The 21210-nt window shown below is 41.0% G+C and overlaps 1 protein-coding gene and 1 long non-coding RNA gene across 7 annotated transcripts in view; one reads left to right on the top strand and one right to left on the bottom strand.

Annotated features, from left to right (window-relative positions):
• LOC148595252 (uncharacterized) overlaps nucleotides 1-21210 on the top strand; it is a 123915-nt gene that overhangs the window by 56821 nt on the left and 45884 nt on the right. The gene's annotated exons all lie outside the window — the stretch shown is intronic.
• The window catches only part of PHACTR1 (phosphatase and actin regulator 1), a 290390-nt gene that overhangs the window by 45152 nt on the left and 224028 nt on the right, over nucleotides 1-21210 (bottom strand). For 5 of the 6 annotated variants that reach the window (XM_088521727.1, XM_088521728.1, XM_088521726.1 and 2 more), the window contains 3 exons: nucleotides 17753-17938; nucleotides 16219-16425; nucleotides 7006-7336 (listed from right to left, as the gene is read on the bottom strand). In XM_088521727.1, the coding sequence (XP_088377853.1) occupies nucleotides 7006-7336; nucleotides 16219-16425; nucleotides 17753-17938 (724 nt within the window). The remainder of the gene's footprint in view (nucleotides 1-7005; nucleotides 7337-16218; nucleotides 16426-17752; nucleotides 17939-21210) is intronic. The other variant, XM_088521729.1, reaches the window with a different exon arrangement.

The following is a 21210-nucleotide window of genomic DNA, read 5'->3' on the forward strand; positions in this document are numbered from 1 at the left end:
GTAAAAGGGGTGGCTGCTGAAGATTATTTGTGAGTCAGTAGAAACTGCTCTACATCTGAGTCCCAAGTCCCAAAAGAGATAACAGCTGTATGAAAGTCAGGGAATATCGGCCTGGCAGGCGGCCTCTATGTCAAACTCCCATCTTACTTTCCACAAGAACTGTGAAAAGAGATGCCCTGGCCAAGCTGCACTTGAAGCACTTCTCAAATTTGTGTCTGACCTGGCCCCCAAATCCCTTAAACATTTTAGCCTACTGAGAACCCCAGAGGAACTCCACATTTAGAAAGAAACTTTTATTATCAGGGGCCTGGAACATCTGCCCTATGAGGAGAGGCTGAGGGAGCTGGGCCTGTTCAGCCTGGAGAAGAGAAGGCTGAGAGGGGATCTAATCAGTGTATATAAATACCTCAAGGGAGGGAGTGCAGAGGACAGGGATGGTCTCTTTTCAGTGGTGGCCACTGATAGGACTAGAGGAAATGGCCGGAAACTGAAACATCAAAAATTCCATAGGAACTTAAGGAAAAATTTCTTAACAGTGAGGGTGACAGAGCACTGGAACAGGCTGCCCAGAGAGGTTGTGGAGTCTCCTTCTCTGGAGATCTTCAAAACCCGCTTGGATGCAGTCCTGTGCCACGTGCTCTAGGTGTCCCTGCGTATGCAGGGGGGTTGGACTAGATGATCTCTAGAGGTCCCTTCCAACCCTAAGCATTCTATGATTCTATGATTCTATGTTTCTTGAATCACTTTCTGCTGAGTCACCTTGAAACATTTCTCTTCCTTCTAACTCTAAAGTTGATGTAGACTCTTAAATGGCTGCCACAGGACATCTAAGAAGGACTGCGCTGCAGGACTGTACTGAAGGACTGCAGCGTACTTGTGGCTGTGTAATGCCTGTCCATATGGTGCTTGGGGATTAAGAAGAATAAAAGGCTTCAGTTCCTGTGAGCAAACAATATCATGTTGTTATTGTTATATACCACTTCAAAGAAATCGTTTTGCTAATTGCAATGTTTACCATTGCAGATGAATAAAAAAAATGAGCTGCACATCTTTCCTTTGTCTGTGTGAAGAAAGAAACTCTGCTTGCTCAGTGATGGCCCATGATTTGTGTTACAAAGTATGAAAGATTCATGAAAAATTGACTTGCAAATTTCTATATTAGATCTCAGTGAGCTTGACCTAAAAGCATTTTTACCCCCAAAATAATTTAGCAAAAAGCAGTTCAGCATCCAGGACCATTTGGTGCTTCACTGCTCTGTGAAGGATGCATATAGGTTATAGATCCACATCCACATGTGACTGCATACAGAGTAGCAGATATTAAAGTGGCTCACTACTTTAGCTTACCAAGCAGATATCAGATGGCAACAAAATTTACAAATTACCATAATAGATCTTAATTTGAACTAGTGGTCTAGAAGAAGAAGGCTTCTCATCTCATCATAATTTTTCTGATTCATCCACTCTCTTGATAATACTACTTTCTATTTTAGGTCCCTCATTTTTCCTGATGTCTTGTGTTTTTCTTGATTGAAATCAGCCTTCTCCACATAATTTTTGACTAAGTCAGCTGCCTAAGCGAAGCACTTGTGAAATGCTTGCAGTATTCCACTATACTTAGGAAAGACAAATCAAGGTCACTGGTTACTTCCATTGTGTATAAATTTCTCTGAGCCATTTTTTTCAGCATTATTCACCAAAAACACATTACTGTTTTAAACGATCTATTTTAAATCAGTTTTATGTTTTCCAACAAAATTAGAGTGTAAAGGCACAGTTAATCAAGTACTTGTTTTAAGAAAATAAGTTTATCTTAACATCTATTTTTGAATAATTCATAGATGACTAGTACATACAAGAACCTGTAGTATCATCTTCGTATGATCAAAAGAGCAAAAAAAAAAGTTACAGCATCATGACTTAAGGCATTTCCAGTAAGAAAAGATTTTAGTGAAAAACTAGAATTTAATATATTGTTACTCGTGCTACCGATGGGATCTAAAAGAAAGAAGTGAAATCCCTCCTGCAAAATTTAGTGGGAAAAACACACACTTCTCATCTGTCATCCCAGCCTCTCTGGCTTTGGAACAGAATGTAATTTTTATCAACAGGTTTTCAGATCCACAGTACACTGTTCTGTGCTTATCAGCTAACGCAAAAATTGGCAAAACTTCAAACCCTTGTATATATACTTATACAATGTGTGTGTGAGAGAGAGAAAGAAAGAGAAGGCAGAGCTATAAATATTAAATGCTTCTTTCCTTAGGCAGTGATAAAGTTTAGACAAAAGCAATTCTTCTGAGAAGTTTTATGGAAGATAAATGTTTTCTGACTCAAATATGTTTCATAAAGTTTACAAGACAACGGCAGGAATGTCTAATGGATTTAATTCATAAATCTACAGTTTGAAGCAACTGGATGTCCCAGAGGAACCAGTCTCACAAACTGTCTTTTGGACACGGATTTTACACTGCTCTGTCATAGATTTAATTCTGGCCCAGAGTGAGATATTGCCACTTAGCAGCTCTTCAGTATTACATATTGAATAAATGGTGGCCTTGATTCAGCTGCTAGTATGCTAGTGTCCACAGAATAATTGAAATTAATTGTCGTTTTACCAGGTAGACCAAGGACTGTATGAACCAAGCAGAAAATAAGACTGTATCAGATCAAGAAGCTAAGTCCAAATTAAAGACATATCACAGCAACACAAGAATGTTTTCTGAAGCTTCTTTTTCTGCAGCTTGTGAAGCACTGCTTTTGGACATAGTCTCACAGGCTTCAATCATCTCAAGTTCAATTAAATCAGGACAATCAAGCCAAGGATTTTGGTGGCAGAGATTATCAGATTTTTACCAGCCTTTATAATGCATTCTAAAGGACAAAAAATTCCAGAATCTAGAGTTTTGCTTTATTTAAGCTTGACCAATATCCTTTCGGTAAGAGTTGAAAGTTGTTTGCAATTTGACTCAAATTAGCAACAGAGAACTGAATGTGGAAAAATGTGGAAATTACATTCCTCTCTGTTGCAATTTAACCTGTCATAAAACTGGTAATTTCTCAGAGAAAATGAAGGCAAACTAGAAGCACAAACAACAAGTCATAATTGTTGTAATAGTTGTAATAGTTGATAGAGATAAAGATACTCTCCTGAGAATAGGCAAAAAACAGATGTTGTGAGTACCAGATTTTTTTTTGCAATTAAGTGTCGAGTATGTAAATTAAGTTAACGTTCTATAGTGTCTATAATAGGACTGAGTAAAAGATCCAGGAACTAAATCAAATTTACTGATAAGAACAGTTGGAACTTGAAGAGCAATTATATGCTTTTAATATACTTTAAAACATTTACTCATTAATATTCATTAGATCAATGTGAGGCTGTAATTTGTAACCACTCCTACAGAGGAAACAAAAGTAGAGAAATACAGTAGTTTTCTCAAGGACACACAGCAAAGTCACTTCTGGCTTCCATTCTAGTACAGAGTGACAGCTCATTTTTCTCTGGAAAGCTTCTGGCTCATTGGCAAAGCACTAATTTCATGTAACACTCTTCAGATGTTAGACTACCAAAGGCTGGATCTGCTAAAGCAAAAAAGACAGGCTGCTGCAAGAAGGGGTTATTTTCTCTTTTTATTCTTGCTCCTTTCTACCTCATGAACCTGGTGGTAGGATGGGGATTAAGATCTAAGAAAGGTTTGCTGGGATAAATGTGGCATTGATACAGAGTGGTTATGGATTCAGTGCAGACCAGTGAGTTAAACAGACTAGAGGAGATTCCACTGCATCAGGAGCAAGGAGACTAGACACTGGAAAGAAAAATGTAGTTTTCTTTTGGAAAAGAGAAGAGAGGAGAAGAGAGGAGAAGAGAGAGAGAAGAGAAGAGAAGAGAAGAGAAGAGAAGAGAAGAGAAGAGAAGAGAAGAGAAGAGAAGAGAAGAGAAGAGAGAGAGAAGAGAGAGAAGAGAGAAGAGAGAAAGGAAAGAGGAAGGAGAAGGAAGGAAGGAAGGAAGGAAGGAAGGAAGGAAGGAAGGAAGGAAGGAAGGAAGGAAGGAAGGAAGGAAGGAAGGAAGGAAGGAAGGAAGGAAGGAAGGAAGGAAGGAAGGAAGGAAGGAAGGAAGGAAGGAAGGAAGGAAGGAAGGAAGGAAGGAAGGAAGGAAGGAAGGAAGGAATAATTGAGAGCAGAAAATTGATCTGCACTTGTCTACACCATTCTGCCTTATTAAAAAACGCCACTATTCTAAATAACATTTTACTATTCTCGATCATGCCTGGCAGCACCACTACTGCAGCATTCTAGAATCTTATAGAATTTCTTTGAGATAAGGACTGAGATCAGCAGAAAGGAATGATGCCAATGAATTTAGCATTCCCCAGAAGATGCCTCAGAGACATGTCAAGATCTCTCATCTCTTCAAGATTATTGACTCAACAGCAGTGACCGAGTAGCAAGTCATCTGGGAAGAAACAGCAAGGCTCAGGATGTCACTGCATAGCCTAGGCATGTGAGGGACATGAGCGCATAACCAAATTTCAAGTAGAGGAAAACCGATCTAGTAGATCCATTAGAGGGAACCAGTGCAGCTTCAAAAGTTTTCAAAATATCTAAGCTGAAATGTCCAATAACAAACACTGCAGTCTGATTTCCTCTGGGTTGAAGGTCAACTTTATACAATTACGGAAAAAAACCCCACTATCCAAAATACTAGAAAACAGTAGCATTTGGCACAACTAAACTCTCCCAAGTTAAATGATGTATTTTAAAAATCAGCACAAATGTTGAAGAGAAGCTAGCAAATTTACTAATACCACAATGCGACTTGGAAAATAATTTAAGAATTTAGCAGTATCAGCTCCACAGACCTTTCTGTCTGTGCATGCTACAAAAATAACAACTGTTTTTGCAGAGCAAATAGTCATCAACTGTTTTCTCCCTTGTAACTGCAACTGTTTTTGATTTATTTTGACAAGGAGAATAACTGAAATACTCCGTGCTTTATTACATGACTGAAATAACAGTTAATCAACCCCTCCAAAAAAGGTAATGAAAAATCAACTGTGCAATACTGTGCACTAGGAGTTGTTTGCATTTTAATTATTCTCTTTTGTGAAGGGAGCTAGTTGCATCATATTGGAAAATGAATCCTTGCTTATTCAGCTTTTAAAATCAGCATAGCCTCAACTTCAAATTAATAGTTAAAACCAAACAGCATTGCCTCCCTTAAATCAGTTAAACATTATTTGTAGGCATAAACTTGACGGAAGCCGAGAAAATGGAGCATTCATTGCTGAGGGGCAACAGATGCCACAGCGAAGTCATGTTCTGAGAAATGTTGCTGGGCTCCGATTAGCAAAGAGACTTTTGCACGCAGCGGGAGCCAGGCTGCACGGCTGTGCTCTAGCTATGCTGGGAATGGCATGAGCCATCCAAGGAGCCTTTTGGAGGCATAGCTCATCCTCCGTACCCAGGACATTGAGCCTCAGGGCAATGCGGATGGATCTGATCAGCCCTGCTGGCAACACGAGACATAACTGGGTAGTCCTTGGGCAGGGGGCAAGCTCGAGGGAATGCCGATGCTCCTTCCAACCCTACTTCTATGGCCCTTTTATCGAAGGCAATAGGAACCTCCCTCATAGTTCAGTCATTTTTTCAGGATTCCCTGATGCTGCAGAAAGGTAGGGCCACCTGATATATCTCCTGACGCTTTTTCTGATGCTCTGCTACTAAAATGTGCTAGCAGGGTGGGACATTCTCTGGTCACCTAACTATTTTTGGTGGCATTAAATAAAACTTCCTTTTTTTTTTTTTTAAACTGTGTAAGATAATGAAGGTAACATTTTCACAAAGGAGTACTGGGATGAATCATTAGACTTTTTCTTTCTGTTAGGACAAATATTTTAGCCTTCTGCCTAAAAGAAGGATGATCTGATACTCCTTGAGCAAACTAGTTGCAAAGCTGCCCTTGGTCCTAAATAGTACATGTCATTTTTGACTATGCTCCTATCTCTTGAACTTGCTCAATTGTGGTCTGCAAGTCAAAGTAAATTTTGCAAAGCTTGCTGATCTTGCAGTTTATGAGGACAGCTTGCATTTATACAACATGCTTCCCTTATTCAGATTATCTGAAATATCATCCAGAAATATTTACAAGAGACAGTTATGAAAAACAGCCCCAAGGTAGGTAGAGCACTTCTGATTAACTGTATAACCTTCTTTCAGATGGGACTGGATAAGAAGGTAGCTGCTGTAGAATGGGTCTAATGCTCAGTGTAATGTTTGTGGAAAGTAAAGTGAAATTATTACTAAGCAGCAAAGGCAATGTGACTACACCTGAGTGTATCTATCTACTTGAATATATTTGTAAGCACAATCAGATGCTTATAGTCATTTTCATTTACAGATTTACTGTAGTTATATATCTGTCCATAATACTTGTTTAAAAATAATCAAACAAATTATTTAAATTAGTTGACATAATTAAAGAGTACATTAAAATCTCTCTAAGTAACCTACAAGAGGTCTCAAAGCTGTTAGGAGCTAATCAGTAATGTTAATCCTATGCCCTTGGAGTGTGGCACATTTGGCTTTTATTGTTCTTTTTTTCTAAATTTACCACTTCCTCTCCTCTTTTGAGAGGATCCTTCTTGTAATAGGAGCTCTACAGCTATACACTCTGCATTATATCCTGCAAGCTGGGCATGTCCTGCTGTCATCTCCATCAGTGCTATTACCTAGCTCCTTGAACAGGACAACAGGATTCAGGAAATGTGATGTTCTTCTCTGCTCTGCCACAAATTTGCCAAACAAGCCTGGAAAGGCTCTTTCCCTGACTGTTTCTCCAGTAGTGAGAGAACGTATTTCTCCATACATCTTTAGCCTCCAGGGGAGAGGCCTGGTTTAAGTAAGTGCCAAATATCATCAACATAACTCAAGCAGTGCTAGCAATACTGAGGCTGGTAAGAAACAGTGCATATTGATATTTATTTTTTAAAGTTTATCTATTACCTTTCTAGCCTTTGCATGGTCATGGCTAGAGTTTTGTTCAGTTCCTCTATCATCCGGCACCCTGAAGGGTGGATGGGTAACGTGCTGGACCCAGAAGGCAGGTGCTGGCTGTGGCTGCCGTACTGGAGCTGGTGCTGGTGAGCTGCTAACTGGGATGGCAGGACAGTGTGATGGTGCTGAGTCAAAGGCTGCTGGGAGCTCTTCTGCGTGGAATAGGTTGAGAGAGAGAGGTCTGGCCCCCCTAAAGGCATGCAAATCATGACTTTCTTTGGAGGTAGTGGAGGTGACAGTTTAACTGGCATACAAGGCAGTTTCACAGGAGCGCCAGGATCTACAACAGAAGAAAGAGAGGTCCCGGTGTTAATTTTTATGGCAGTGAGATGAGTATCACAGTGTCTGTCTGGGTGAGCAGGTACTGAGCTTGCTAGTCTACAGAAAGGAGGAGTGTGCACTGGATTTATGCTTTTCTTGGTGTGATGAACCCTTCTACATAGCTGGCATCAGCACTGTATTCAAAAAGAGCTGTTGTTTTGCAACACTTCTGAGCCTCACAAAAATATCCCAGGGCTGTGCATGCCCCTTAATAAACACATTAAGCAATGCTTAACGAGGCTGGTGTCACACTTCAAAGCTTTAAAGCCTTAATTTCCCAAAACTGCCCTGTGAGGTAAGTGCGATGACTCTCGCTCGACAGGCATGTAAGCCCAGGGAGAGCCGTTCGGCATTTAAAGTTACAGAATGACTCACCACCATCACCGACGGAATAGAAACGCAGAGATTCCTGATGTTTCTAAGCTACTGCAGTGCAATTACTATGTGCCATGTTTCTTACAGCTTCTTAATGTGCAAAACATTTGGTGCTAAATTTACATTACAGGGAAAGTGAGAAAAGATACACCATTTGAATAATGAACAGCAGCAGTCTGGAAAAATGATGAGTACAGGAGGAAAAAATGATAAAGGGTTCCTACCCTTTGTTAAGTTTAATGTATTCTTTTACAGAAGACTTATCGGGCACTTTTTTTTTTCTGAACTCAGGCACTGAATGTTAACCTTTTTCACTTTAGGCTTGTTCTTGAATCACATCTTGAATCCTGTCAGGCAAAGATTCCTCTGACTCCCACAGGTCCACAAGGAAATGTGAAAATGGCAGCCCAGGTACTGCCAGGGCTCAATGGTTGGCAATTTTTGGAGTTACACATGATTTATCAGGTATGGTGTTGAAGGGTTTATGGTTGAACTCAGTGATCTTAAAGGTCTTTTCCAAATATGATCACTATTATTCTACAGTTCTATGATTTCAGAAGGGAGCAGAAGTAGTGGGAAGACTTGAAGTTCCCAAGATGAGGGTGATTGTGGGGAATAGTCTGTATGCATGCTAGAAGCAAAGAAAATGAGAGGAAATATATATCATCCTGCTAGAACAAGCCCTTTCCAGGCTGGAATACAGAGCTTCATTTGGCTCTGTATGCCCAACTTCGTGGGCAGAGCTCATGAATGTTTTGTCCCCTTGTTACTTCAGTTCACACTTCTTGCTGCAACACAGTAAATAAAATGAGGGCCAGAAGCTTCTTTTGAACTGAGGAAAGCTTTGGAGGTAGATGTTGCTATGCAAGCTTCAAAGCTCACCACTCTCCTGAGCTGCATCAGATTTTAAAGCTCTTTTCCATATGTTTTTTGTTAGCATTTAACTATCTCTTGCCCCCAGTAGTTATTCTTCCCTTCTGGTCTCTTCTGGCTATCACATGAACTAGCATCCATATCTACTTGTCATGGCAAAGAAGGTTGATATTAGGGTTTCCAAGTGCTAACACTTCTTGAAAATCATGGAAAAGATGGAAAAAGGCCAGAAATAGGGCCAAGATCAGGTTTGACACTGATTTTTTTTTTTTTTCGATACAGGTCACAGCTTCATTTCATCCACAGCATGCACTTGGTGCCAACGTTTCTGGCACACTAGAAACATTTTCATTTGCTTTAGCTGTGTGTATTTTCTTCTTGGATCCTGCACAAAGGATCACACCACTTTCATTAAAAGGTAAATGAAACACACAGTAAAGAGTAAATTGTACAGAACCCAGAGAATAAAGCTCCTATGGGATTTGTCGTAACAAAATGTATTCATACACTTGGGCTACAGGAAATCTTCTAGAGCTGGCTCTGATCTACAAGATTAGGTTGAGATGGTCTGCACTTCTCCGTTTTGAAATGTGCAGATTTGTCTGTGTTGGTTTTGGATCCTTTAATGATATATTTCAATCAGTACTATCATCTCACAGTGCTGGTGTCTTGACATCCTTCCATTTTTGTGTCTGATGTAGGGGAGTCATCCTTCAGACCTGACTGTAGGGTATCTCTTGCTTCTAAGAATAACATGAATTATGAGGTGGGCTTGCCATCTTCTGTGATCCTGAAGATTAGAACATATTTAGTGTTTGCAGTGAGTGTAACAAGTCAAATGATTGTAGCATAGAGGAAACAGGAGTAATTCTGTCTTTCTTCTAACTAGGATGAAAATTTTCTTTTCCTTTGTGGTGCAATCATTCACCAGCTAGCATTGTGTCACTGGCAGTGCGGCTTTGGAGTAGCACAGAGAAAAAAGTCTATCTTAATTATTATCACAGAAATACGTACTGAGCAATCACATACTTTTTTATGAATTTGATGAGCAGTCTGGTTTCTACTGCTCACCCTAAATGTATGGGGCTGTAGTTTCTTATTAAAATTGAACACATCTTTCACATCCTATTGTTTGCACTGGTGTCAGTGGTGGGGTGACTCTATCAGACACCTGTTAAAAATCCTGTCTGCTATTTTTAGTGTAAGGCTTCATTCAGACAACACTCTCTTTCACCCGGGCTCTTGAACCTCTCTGAATACAGCCCCTCATGTCTGATAGAGCCTTGAAAAGGAAACAAAGGTGTTAAATTTACTTGTCTGTGCTCCATCTTCATGTGAATTCTACTTGTCTGATTAAAAAAAAAAGACTAAAAGGAGAGTGAGCGCAATAGCAGGAGAGTTTGATCCATTCACTTGAAAGTGTACCAGTACATCTTCAACAACTTCAGTAATGGAGACAACAAGCCTGGTATTGCAAGTTCTACTGAGCTGTCAGATCAGTGGGTATTCTGAGTGAACGGAGCCTTGCTCAGATCCATGGGCTCCAGTCACGCTGTTGGAAACTGCATTATCATCATAATACAGTAAATGTGAGAACAAATTGACCCCTGTGTGTAAGAGTGTGAGATAACTGCATTTTACAGTTTTGTGTGTTTGTTTTTGATTCATAATGTATGTGATGTATGGACTGTGGGTCAAAACATTTATTGTCACCAGACTGGAATATCCACCAGACATAGACATCTGTAGATGAATAGGAAGCTGGATGAAGGAAAGATAAACAAGGAATCAGTGATAGGTATTGTCTCAGCGGAATATTAGCACAGTCTTAAATCACTGCACAAAGCACTGATATGAAAGAGAAGCAAGCTGTGTGAAGCCAGGTGTGCTAGTCTAATTAATCTCTTTTGGATGAGGTTCCTCATGCTCAAGAGAATAACATGAAATCTTGCGAGATATTGGTTCCTAACAGCTTGTGACCATTCAGTAGTGTGCATATTTAAGTCTAATTTTGCCAAAATCAATAAATGAGATGTTAGACAAAGAATCCTTCCTGCTGTTGATGACAATAAATTACTTAAAAGATAAGTCACGGGCACTAAAAGATTTGCTGCACATCAGATATTTCACCAGCAGGTTAGTTCTTATGTCTTCACTACAATTTGTTTTGCCATGTCTAGGGTTGCTATATATCCTTTTTGGTTTTGGGGATACAAAAGTACTTTCAGTCACTGCACAGAAAGCCTGACTATACATAGTATTTCTGAAGTGTTTGTGTTACACGGGAGCTACAGCCTGTACACCAAATCTGCCACTTGCCACCATGTGGCTGGAGAGCTGGTCAGAACATATTGAAGATGGAGTACTAGGAAGTTCTGGATGTACAGAGGTAAACACCGCTCCAGAAGCGCTCCTAGAAATGCTCATTAAAGTCCGCAAACCCTGCTCTAGCACAATTACAGCATGGAGGAAGGGGGCATGCCTGGGAATCCTGAGCTGCTGGCAGAGCTGGCTAATATTACTATGCTGCCACCAGGAGAAATATTTTTTTGACTCCTTATGATGACAGATTTGAGTCAACAGTGTGCTCTAGGAAGGAATTATCTCCTCTTATGTAGACCACATTCGAATACTGTGGCCAGTTTTGGCCCTCCCAGTACAGGAAAGATGTTGATTACCTGGCGCAAGTTCAGTAGAGGTCCCCCAAGATGATTGGGGCTGGAACACTTGCCATGTGATGAGAGGCTGAGGGAGCTGGACTTGCCCAGCCCAGAGAAGTGACTGTTTAGGGGGACCTAACAGCAACCGCTAGCACCTATGAGGAGCTTAACAAGAAGATGACAGGACCAGGCTCTTCACAGAGATGCATGGTGGCAGGATGAGGGGTGAAGGGCAGAATTTGAAATTAAAGGTTCAGCCTGGGTCTAAGGAAACCCCTTTTCCCCATGGCAACATCCAAGCATGGAAGAGGTTGTTCACAGAGGCTGTGCAGTCTCTACCTTGAAGGTTTTCAAGACCTGAGTGGATAAAGCTCTCAGCAACCGAGTCTGGCCCATAGTTGGTCCTGCCTTGAGCAGGAGGTTGGATTAGGGACCTCCTGAAATCCCTTCCCACCTGAAATGCCTTATGATCCTATGACCTTTGATGTAGTATATGCAACATCAGGCATTACAACCTGTCATAATTGTATTCAGTTTCTGTTTAAATCACACTGCAGGAATTCTGCAGAGTTCTGCATTAGGTAACACTACAGTCTACATGTGCAGTGTGTGCCTGTTGCATGGGACACAGTGGAAATGAGGTGATGTGACTGATGTTCACTGTGAAATTTTGGACAAATAACTTCCACCTTTTCAGTTCTTCATCCTGGAAATCACTTGTGACTGAGCAGAGTCTCTTCTCTTATTTTATTTGGACTTCAAAGCAGATTTATGAAGACATTACAACTGTGTTCTTAGAGATTTGCAAAGCATCTCCCATTGGCTGCAGGCGTGCCTTCAGAGAGGATTTCAGTGGAGACTGAAATCTTTTGTTGTTCTCCTGAACCATGCGTGTATCCAAGGTTGAGGTTGAGTTTACAGAACATAGGCAAAGCACGTTTAGTTTTGAAAAGTAAGGCTCTGAGCGAACTCCCTTTATAGCCTTGAAGTGGACTTCAAAGATTAGAAAATTTCCTGCTATCTCTGCATGCTAGGTACTCTTCTCCAGTGCTGAGGAAGAGGATCTGCTTTTGCCCTACTGCCTCTCCTGAAAGTCCACAGTGTAAAGATAATTTTTCCCCATGTGAATGTAACTTGTCTTCATGAGTGTGGTGTGTCAGCAGAAAGCAGGAGATAAGATAATGCAGTAGGAAACTTAGAGATAACATCACGGGCTCATCTACAAAAGAGCCATCTGAGATGCATGTGATTGCTGAGTTTTAAAAGACTACAGAGAATATTTATTGGACAAATTGTAGCTGTAACTACTTTTGTGATGTTGTAACTAACCATCAGTTCTGCTGTGACAATGCAGTATGATGACAGGCACCCCTGTTCTCAAGTCTCATCCTTGGTATATCCACATTATCAGAAATTACTTTTAGGGAATTGCAACATTTCCTACCATGTTAAATGCTCACTTTTAATTATGAACTAGTTCTCACTGTACAGCAGCACAACTAGAAGGTGTAATCTCAGATCCAAAAATGTACCCTGCTTCTTCTCAGAATGTTGACTGAATGGCAAATTTCTAATTTATTCCAGAAAACATCATTGGTATTGGTAAGAAGTATCAGCTCATTTAGTCACAACCAAAAGGAGCTTAATATTACTGAGGGCCATTGACTATTAAATCAGAATTGCCTATTCTTCTTGTCACTTTTGACCAATAAAGATTTTATGATAATCTGGGGCCTTAAGCCCGATGATCCATCTAAATTTGGTCCCAGATGATTACTCAGTCCCTTCTTCAGTTTCAACCAAATAAGGGATCTGCAACTGTTGTCCTTAAATGCCTGTGTGGGAATCCTGGTAAATTCAAAAGACGAAAGAAATTCCATTCATGAAGGTTGTGCAATAATAATCATATTTGAAAAACAGGAGAATGACCAACAGATAACTGATGAAGAAGAAATGGAGAACACTGAAAAAACTTCATTGAGATGGTTATGAATCATATTTTTCATTTAGATTGCTCTGCTTTTCCTTTCATTTAGGTCTGCAAGCTCCTCATGGTGGCAACTTCATCAATAACAGGGAAGATGGTGCAGGACAAAGGACCCAAACACACTTGTGCAGAGGCAGTAACATCACTTCCAGTGGCTGCTTTGTGGTCTGCTCTTGGCTCTGTGCATATGCCAGTACTTTCCTATCTCCATAATACCAGAGCCTTGAAAAGAAGCATGCCAAGGCTATGTGATTTATACTTGCTGGAGGTAGCTCTCTCTTCCTGTAACCTTTAAAACTTGTTTTTTTCATTCTCTTTCTCCCCAGAATTAAATTTCCTCTTACTTGTTTATTTTGGGCATACTTTTTTATGTGCGTTTCTTACTGAGAAGGCTAATCTTCGCCTTGGTACAGGCATATTTGTGATTGTTCGCAAATGTTTTCAGAGTCAAAGATTTTTTCCTTTTCTGTTGCTGAAGTTTCCTTTAAGCAAGTCATTTGGCAAACTCCTCAGGTATGTCTTTATGCCTGTATTGAAGAACTCTGACATAAGATCTCACACCAAGATGGTCAGCCTCTAAGGAAACTTCTTTTCACAAGTTTTTTTTTTCGGTCAAAATATTTCTTCTTTATTTTTTCTCTCTGCTGATTAGGCTTACAGTGATTTTATAATACTATATTTTCAGCTACATTTGTATAAAATAAATCTGCTTCTTTTAAATATAAATCTATATGTACACACACATACACAATCACACACATATATATGGAGGTATACATATATTTCTATATATATATCTTAAATAAGATAGAAGTTCAGAGGCACTTCTACATTCTCCCATGAAGATGTGTACTTGAATCCATCACAGGATCACATCTTCTCTCACAGTCTTCTTGCAAAGATCTACCAGACCATTTACCACTGTTCCTCTCCATTAGTCATGCTTAGTATGCCTTAATTTGTCCTTCAGCCTTCTCATAAAATCGTCAGTGGAAATACAAGGAGAAACAAAAGCCTTCAGCTTGAATACCAGAATGCTGATTTTACTTGTTTTCTCACACACAATCTGAGGATGTCTCTGGAGTAATTAGTAAAAGAATAACATTAATTCTGCTTCTTGCTGCTGAGGGTGCTTCATTAGGATTGATTGCTCATTTCTAAAGATTATAGAAGGCTCATATAATTACCAGTGGAGAACCAAGGCACTGAGCAATAAATATATTCCTGGACCACCAAAGTAAGAGTAAGCTTAAGAATAAGCTGAATGCTTTTATTTATAAAGGTAGAAATAAATGAGGCTTTTAGAGATGCCAGACAACTATCAATTAAGTTAGGGTCCAATGGCTAATTCTGAATATTTGATTCTTTTTCCTGACGATTGTGTGGATGCATATACAAGAGCTTGTGTATATGTACATCAAGAGTTTCTTTAGGACCAGATGAGAGGCCATTAAAGGTCATCCCAAAGAAAAACAAGTCACACTCCTGTTTCGTTCTCACCGGAAAGTCATCACTGCCAAACAGTTGATTTATGCTAGTAGCTTTAGACCAATACTACTTCATAAAAAAAATAGGGATACAACAAAATACCAGGAAACACCCATCCTTTGATTTTTTTACTATCTCATATAAAAGAAAGGCTTGTGAATGAAGGCCACTAAGTTCTAGAGGCTTATTTTCCTATTCTTTTCCTACTTTCATCTTTCCTAATTTCATCTCTGAACAGCTGCTTATAATATGGAAAGAGAGCTTTGGGAGCTCATAGGAAGCTGCTGTCCCCACCTGAAGACAGTAATACCTTTGCTTGCCTCATCAGGCTGCAGAACTGCCCATTTACTTTGTAGTATCAGGCAGAAAAAAAAAAAACAACTGTTATTCCACATAAAATGAACAAAACTACACAGAACAAAAATCACTGGCCATCCAAATAGAAACATGAAAACACTATGTAGAAATATGAGAGAAAACCAGGACATACTCTTTCTTAATGAGCACTCTCCTGATTCTATACCCTAAGTAAAACAGGTATTAACCAACAGGAAAAGAAGTCCTTTGCTTCAGTGCCCCTGGTGACAAACTGGAGAGAGGAGACTCACTCGTCCTCCTGCCACAGATATTTAGAGCTTTGAATCCCAAAGAAGAACGTGGACACTTGTACGAAGTTGCAGGACAAGAACGTGGAGTCTGTATTATCTACATTTAGCTGTTGTAGAGTGAAACTGCAGCATTCCTCAGGGATGCCAAAATCCATGTCATGAGGGAAAGTAGAGCTGCCCAAAACCAGCAGGGTGATGGAGCATCCAGTGGATGGGGAACACCCTGAGAAGGGGTCGAAAGTGGCAGCAGGTTGGCAGGCAGTACAAGCAGGGAAGCAGAAAGGCAAGAAGCCATGAGACAGAACAGCCTGCACAAGGATCAGTAAAAAGAGAAACATGTGAGAAGATATGAGGTGTGTGCAAGGGTACCTATGGAAAAACAACAAATAGCAAAAAAAAAAAAAAAAAAAAAAGAGCCAAATTATTTCCCTCAATACCTCCCTTCCTTCTTCTTATCAATACCTCCCTTCCTTCTTCTTATTAAATACTGTCGAAGATAACCCTAGTATTTTTCTAATGTTTCCTTTCCCTTCCAAGTACATCCTGCAATTTTTGCAGGGATGGTACATCTTAAAAAAAAAAAAAAAAGGAGTGAGGAGTCTTAGGAAATGCAGTGGCAGTATCAGGGGAACCACTGAGAGGAGAAATGCCTTAAAACTACTGTGCTGAGGGTATAGGCTGAAAATGCTTTGTGATCCCTGCCCTAGGCAAAACACACACACGTTGCCAATACACAAAATGACAAGTGCAAACAGCTTTACAGAAGAAGGATGCTGAGAGGCTTGCTAGAGGGGCAGATTTTTCCTATAAGGGAAATGGTGGTGCTGAGCATCAAGGAATATCTACTTACCAGTTAAGTGGCTGGCAATCCTGGCAATAGGTTTGGGAGGCAGGGCAGGGGGCTGTTTGAGGAGGGACAACTGTTTCACTGGGGTGTCCTCATGGTCTCCAGGGAAAGCAGTAGATTTTTTGGGGGGAAGAAGCAGGACTGGTTTAGCTGTAGGATCTTGGGACAGGAGGACTCCGGGTTCATTGGATGTGGGGCTCTCTTCAGACACTGGAGGACACAACCACATCATAGTCGCAACAACGTTACAAGCAAAGCGGCGGATACAGTAAGACATGAAAAGCAGCACAGCAATGCAGGTTAAAAATGACTAATAATCACTCAAACTTCATAAAACATACAAGGAAGGAGAAAAAGACAGAAAAAAGAGAGGGGGAAAGTAACACACATCTTCACAACAGACTGGATTTCCAATTAACTCTTGACAGAACCCAGCTCCTTAAGCCATGCAGAGATAAATTCCGACATGTTGAACACAAATGAAAAGCCTTAAAATGTCAAAACTCAGACTGCTTGTTACCACAGCTTCCTCGGGATCAGATATATTAGCAAATATATTGCCCTTCCACAACTGCAACACCACCTTGTGGGGTCTAAACCATTTCCTAGAGGCTCCACAGTTGTGTGGCATTGTGGATGCCCATTCATTTGCTGTTTTTCCAAGCTCCTTTGCAAGGCTCAGCTTTAAGTGATGCATAATAGAATCATAAAATTGCAGAATGTTTGAGGTTGGAAGGGACCTCTAGAGGTCATCTAGTCCAACCCCCTCCTGCACACACAGGGACACCTAGAGCACGTGGCACAGGGTGGCATCCAGGCGGGTTTTGAAGATCTCCAGAGAAGGAGACCCCACAACCTCTCTGGGCAGCCTGTTCCAGGGCTCTGTCACTTTCACAGGAAAGAACTTCTTCCTCACATGGAGATGGAATTTCCTGTGTTTCAACTTGTACCCATTACCCCTTGTCCTGTCACTGGCTACCACAGAGAAGAGTTTGGCCCTGTCCTACCTACATTCACCCCTCAGATACTTAACAGATGCTAACTGAAATGATCAACATTACTGCTGAGAGCTGTGCCCTTGCATCTTGGTGCTGGCTGAAGGGGATGTGTAGGGAGCCTTGCCTAGGCTAGTACAGCTATCTGGCTTTTTTAGCTGCTGAAAGTTGTGTAGTGTGAATGTCACCTGTGGGGCAGGTAAAGGGCTTGGGTTTGTAGCCTGGCCTTTAAAATATTGTTAGTATCCTCTTTAGACCCCACTGGCAAAGCTAAGAAGTTACAGGATAGAATTCTGTTCTGAAATGTTCAGAAAGTGCAGGGACTTTGCTTTATCCCCTGGGCCTTGGAGGTTATTCCTTTGCTGAGGCAGTCAAAATCTCTTGTGGAGTATCCAGTGGTAATTTGTATGCTATTGTCTCCTCCATCAGAAGACCCTGGTCTTCAAAACAATTTTCTTAGAGATAGACACCAAATGTTAGAGGTCAAAAACTTGTTTCAAATAGCACGAAGTATCTAAATTGTCATAAAAACAAGACATTACCTGTCCCATCCATGATCTCTGGGGTTGGGAGCACCTCATATGAGCAGGGTTCCACCGAAGCTGAACCTGATTCCAGTTCTGCTAGGGCTGGCAGGGACACCTGGCTGGAGCTCAGCACTTGCCCAGAGCCAAGAGGCTGCCCATTCTCCAAAGCTCCTTCTTCATTTGGTATGGAAAGTTCCCCATCTGTTCATATTTGGAGGAAAGCACAATGACAATAGAAGACATATAAACAAGATGTAGAAAGATTTTAATATGAAATATGCTATTTTTCTTAGATTGCCTTTGATCCAGGAACCTGATCTGAGACACATACCGAAGATGCAGTGATAAGGATCAAAACTATGTGGTTTATATCTCACTGACAGAACTTATGCAGAATAACTTGTAGAGATGTCCAATTCTGACGTTTCGTCCACAACAGTATAAAGGAAGTATGACAGAGTTTCATTTCTTTTAAAAGGGTTATCAAGACTTTGGAAAAGTTCTGTCAAAAGTCAGAATTAATCTTTGCTTTACCCTAGGATAGATATTATGATCCATCATGTAATTGAAAGATTCTTGATCTGCCTCCATCTCATAGGGCCACAAAACCTAATTGACCCCTGCCTTTGCTAAAACTGGGAGGTCAGGAATGAGAACAGGCAGGAACAGAAGCCATCGAACATCTGATTTATTCTTCTCCTTTACACCAATTTTTATGCTCTGCAACATGAGTAAAGTTACAGAGGAATATCCCTATTTTATACACCAGTAAAATCATTACAGCTCCCAGCATGATCTAGTATCTGGATAAAAATTTCTGCAACAGCAACTGTTAGGTTCTTTCTTATCAAACACTACTTCACATTAGAAATAGTCAAGAACAGAAGGCAGAGCTCATATCGTTCTCCATGGTGTCAAACTTCATAATTTTTATTTCAAAAATCATGCACAGTATTCTATTACCTGGGGGCAATGACTATGTGGATATCTCAACTACAATTTTATAAAACAAAGTGTTCAGTGCTTATGGTTGTGAATCATAGAATCGTAGAATCATAGAATGCCTAAGGTTGGAAGGGACCTCTAGAGGTCATCTAGTCCAATCCCCCTGCACACACAGGGTCACCTAGGTCACCTGTCCGCACAGGACAGAGTCCAAGCGGGTTTTGACATCTCCAGAGAAGGAGACTCCACAACCTCTCTGGGCAGCCTGTTCCAGTGCTCTGTCATGCCTGAAAAATATAACTGGAATGTAATCTGCAAGGTTAAAAATCAGTAGGCAGAGAGCCTTATTATTCACTTTTTTTTTTTTTAAAGTCAAATTCAGGATTTGTGGATATAGTTCCTGATTTTTGGCTATCTGTAATCAGCCATGTTACTGCACAATATATAAAGCAGAGATATACATCATTCAAGTGAATGAATATTTCCTCTTATAGGGCTAAGAGCTACATAACACTTTGGAAAACAACACTGAAAAAAAACCCGTACATCTCACATAGGCCTCAGGACAAGGCAAATAACAAATTGGAGGTAGATTAGGTGCTAAATATTACATTTCTGCCTTTTAAAGCTCCTTTTCAATGATTCAAGATGATCTATTTAATTTGGAACTATCAGAAATATCAAGGTCTTGACCTTCTTGTTTTTGTTAGAGGGTTTTTGAAGAACTAGATAGCAGTTATGGTACACAGTTGTATGGTCAGAGACTGAAATGTGAACTGCAGCTTTCACAGCAATCAACTGAGCTGGCAAAAGACGGCAACATTAATCAAAGCCAAAGATTTCAGGCAATTGTTAACAGCACAGCCTCACTCTACCTGCTGTGGTCATTCGATGTAAACCTGTGTATTTCCCTAGATGGCAAAAATCGAACACCAGTTCAGACAATATTTGAGCTGAATGTCTTTGGGATAGCTCTTTCGGTGAAAAATCTATGTAACCCTGTGCTTTTTCTGTCCTCCTTTTATAAACATAGAATCATAGAATGCTTAAGGTTGGAAGGGACATCTAGTCCAACCCCCCTGCACACACAGGGTCACCTAGAGCACGTGGCACAGGACTGTGTCCAAGCGGGTTTTGAAGATCTCCAGAAAAGGAGACTCCACAACCTCTCCTGGCAACCTCTTCCAGTGTTCTGTCACCCTCACTGTTAATAATTTTTTCCTTAAGTTCCTGTGGAACTTTTGGTGCTTTAGTTTCTGGCAGTTTCCTCTAGTTCTATTGGTGGCCACCAGTGAAAAGAGGCCAGCACCATCCCCCTACTGCCTCCCTTGAAGTACTTATACACACTGATTAGATCCCCTCTCAGCCTTCTCTTCTTCAGGCTGAACAGGCCCAGCTCTTTCAGTCCTTCCTCATAGGGCAGATGTTCCAGGCCCCTGATCATCCTTGTGGCCCTGCGCTGGACTCTCTCCAGCAGCTCCACATCCCTCTTGTACTGTGGAGCCCAGAACTGGACACAATACTCCAGATGCGGCCTCACCAGGGCTGAGTAGAGGGGCAGGATCACCTCCCTCGACCTGCTGGAGATGCTCTTCTTAACACACTCCAGGATCCCATCGGCCTTCTTGGCCACAAGGACACAGTGTTGCCTCATGGTCAACCTGTCGTCCACCATGATGCTTAGGTCCCTCTCTGCAGAGCTGCTCTCCAGAAGGTCGGTCCTCAGCCTGTACTGGTGTCTGCGGTTATTCCTCCCTAAGTGCAGAACCTTGCACTTTGTTGAATTTAATAAGATTTCTCACTGCCCAGTCATCCAGTCTGTTCAGGTCCCTCTGGATGGCAGTGCAGCCCTCTGGGGTACCAGCTACTCCTCCCAGTTTGGTATCATCAGCAAACTTGCCAAGGGAGCACTCTGTGCCTTCATCCAGGTCATTGATGAACAAATTGAACAGGACTGGACCAAGGACTGACCCCTGGGGGACACCACTAGCTACAGGCCTCCAACTAGACTCTGCGCTACTGATCACCACCCTCTGAGCTCTGCCATCCAGCCAATTCCTAATTCACCTCACTGTCCACTCACCTATCCCACACTTCCAGAGCTTGTGCAGGAGGATGCTGTGAGGGACGGTGTCAAAAATCTTGGTGGACTTCACCAAGTCGAGATAGACGACATCCACTGCTCTCCCCTCATCTATCCAGCTGGTCATTCCATCATAGAAGGCTATCAGGTTAGTCAAGTATGATTTCCCCTTGGTGAATCCATGCTGATTCATACACCTTTACATTCACCTTTACCTTGTTTGAGGATAGAGGCGATCGTTGTCTCAATTACTTGGTGTCAGAAAAGAGCATAACTGTTTCTTACAATTGCCTCACATGAAAGCTGCCTTATCCAGTAATTCCATGCAGGACTAAATCTGACCATAACTGTGAGCAAACAAGAAGCATTCACGATAGAACCAGTAATATTGATTTGTTTGAGGAATATTTTTAATGAAGGGACATTTTTAATGAAGATGCTGAGC

This window comes from Tinamus guttatus, unplaced genomic scaffold (genome assembly GCF_059628265.1).
Source record: "Tinamus guttatus ecotype Peru unplaced genomic scaffold, ASM5962826v1 Tinamus_guttatus_pri_ptg000131l, whole genome shotgun sequence".
NCBI lineage: Eukaryota > Metazoa > Chordata > Aves > Tinamiformes > Tinamidae > Tinamus > Tinamus guttatus.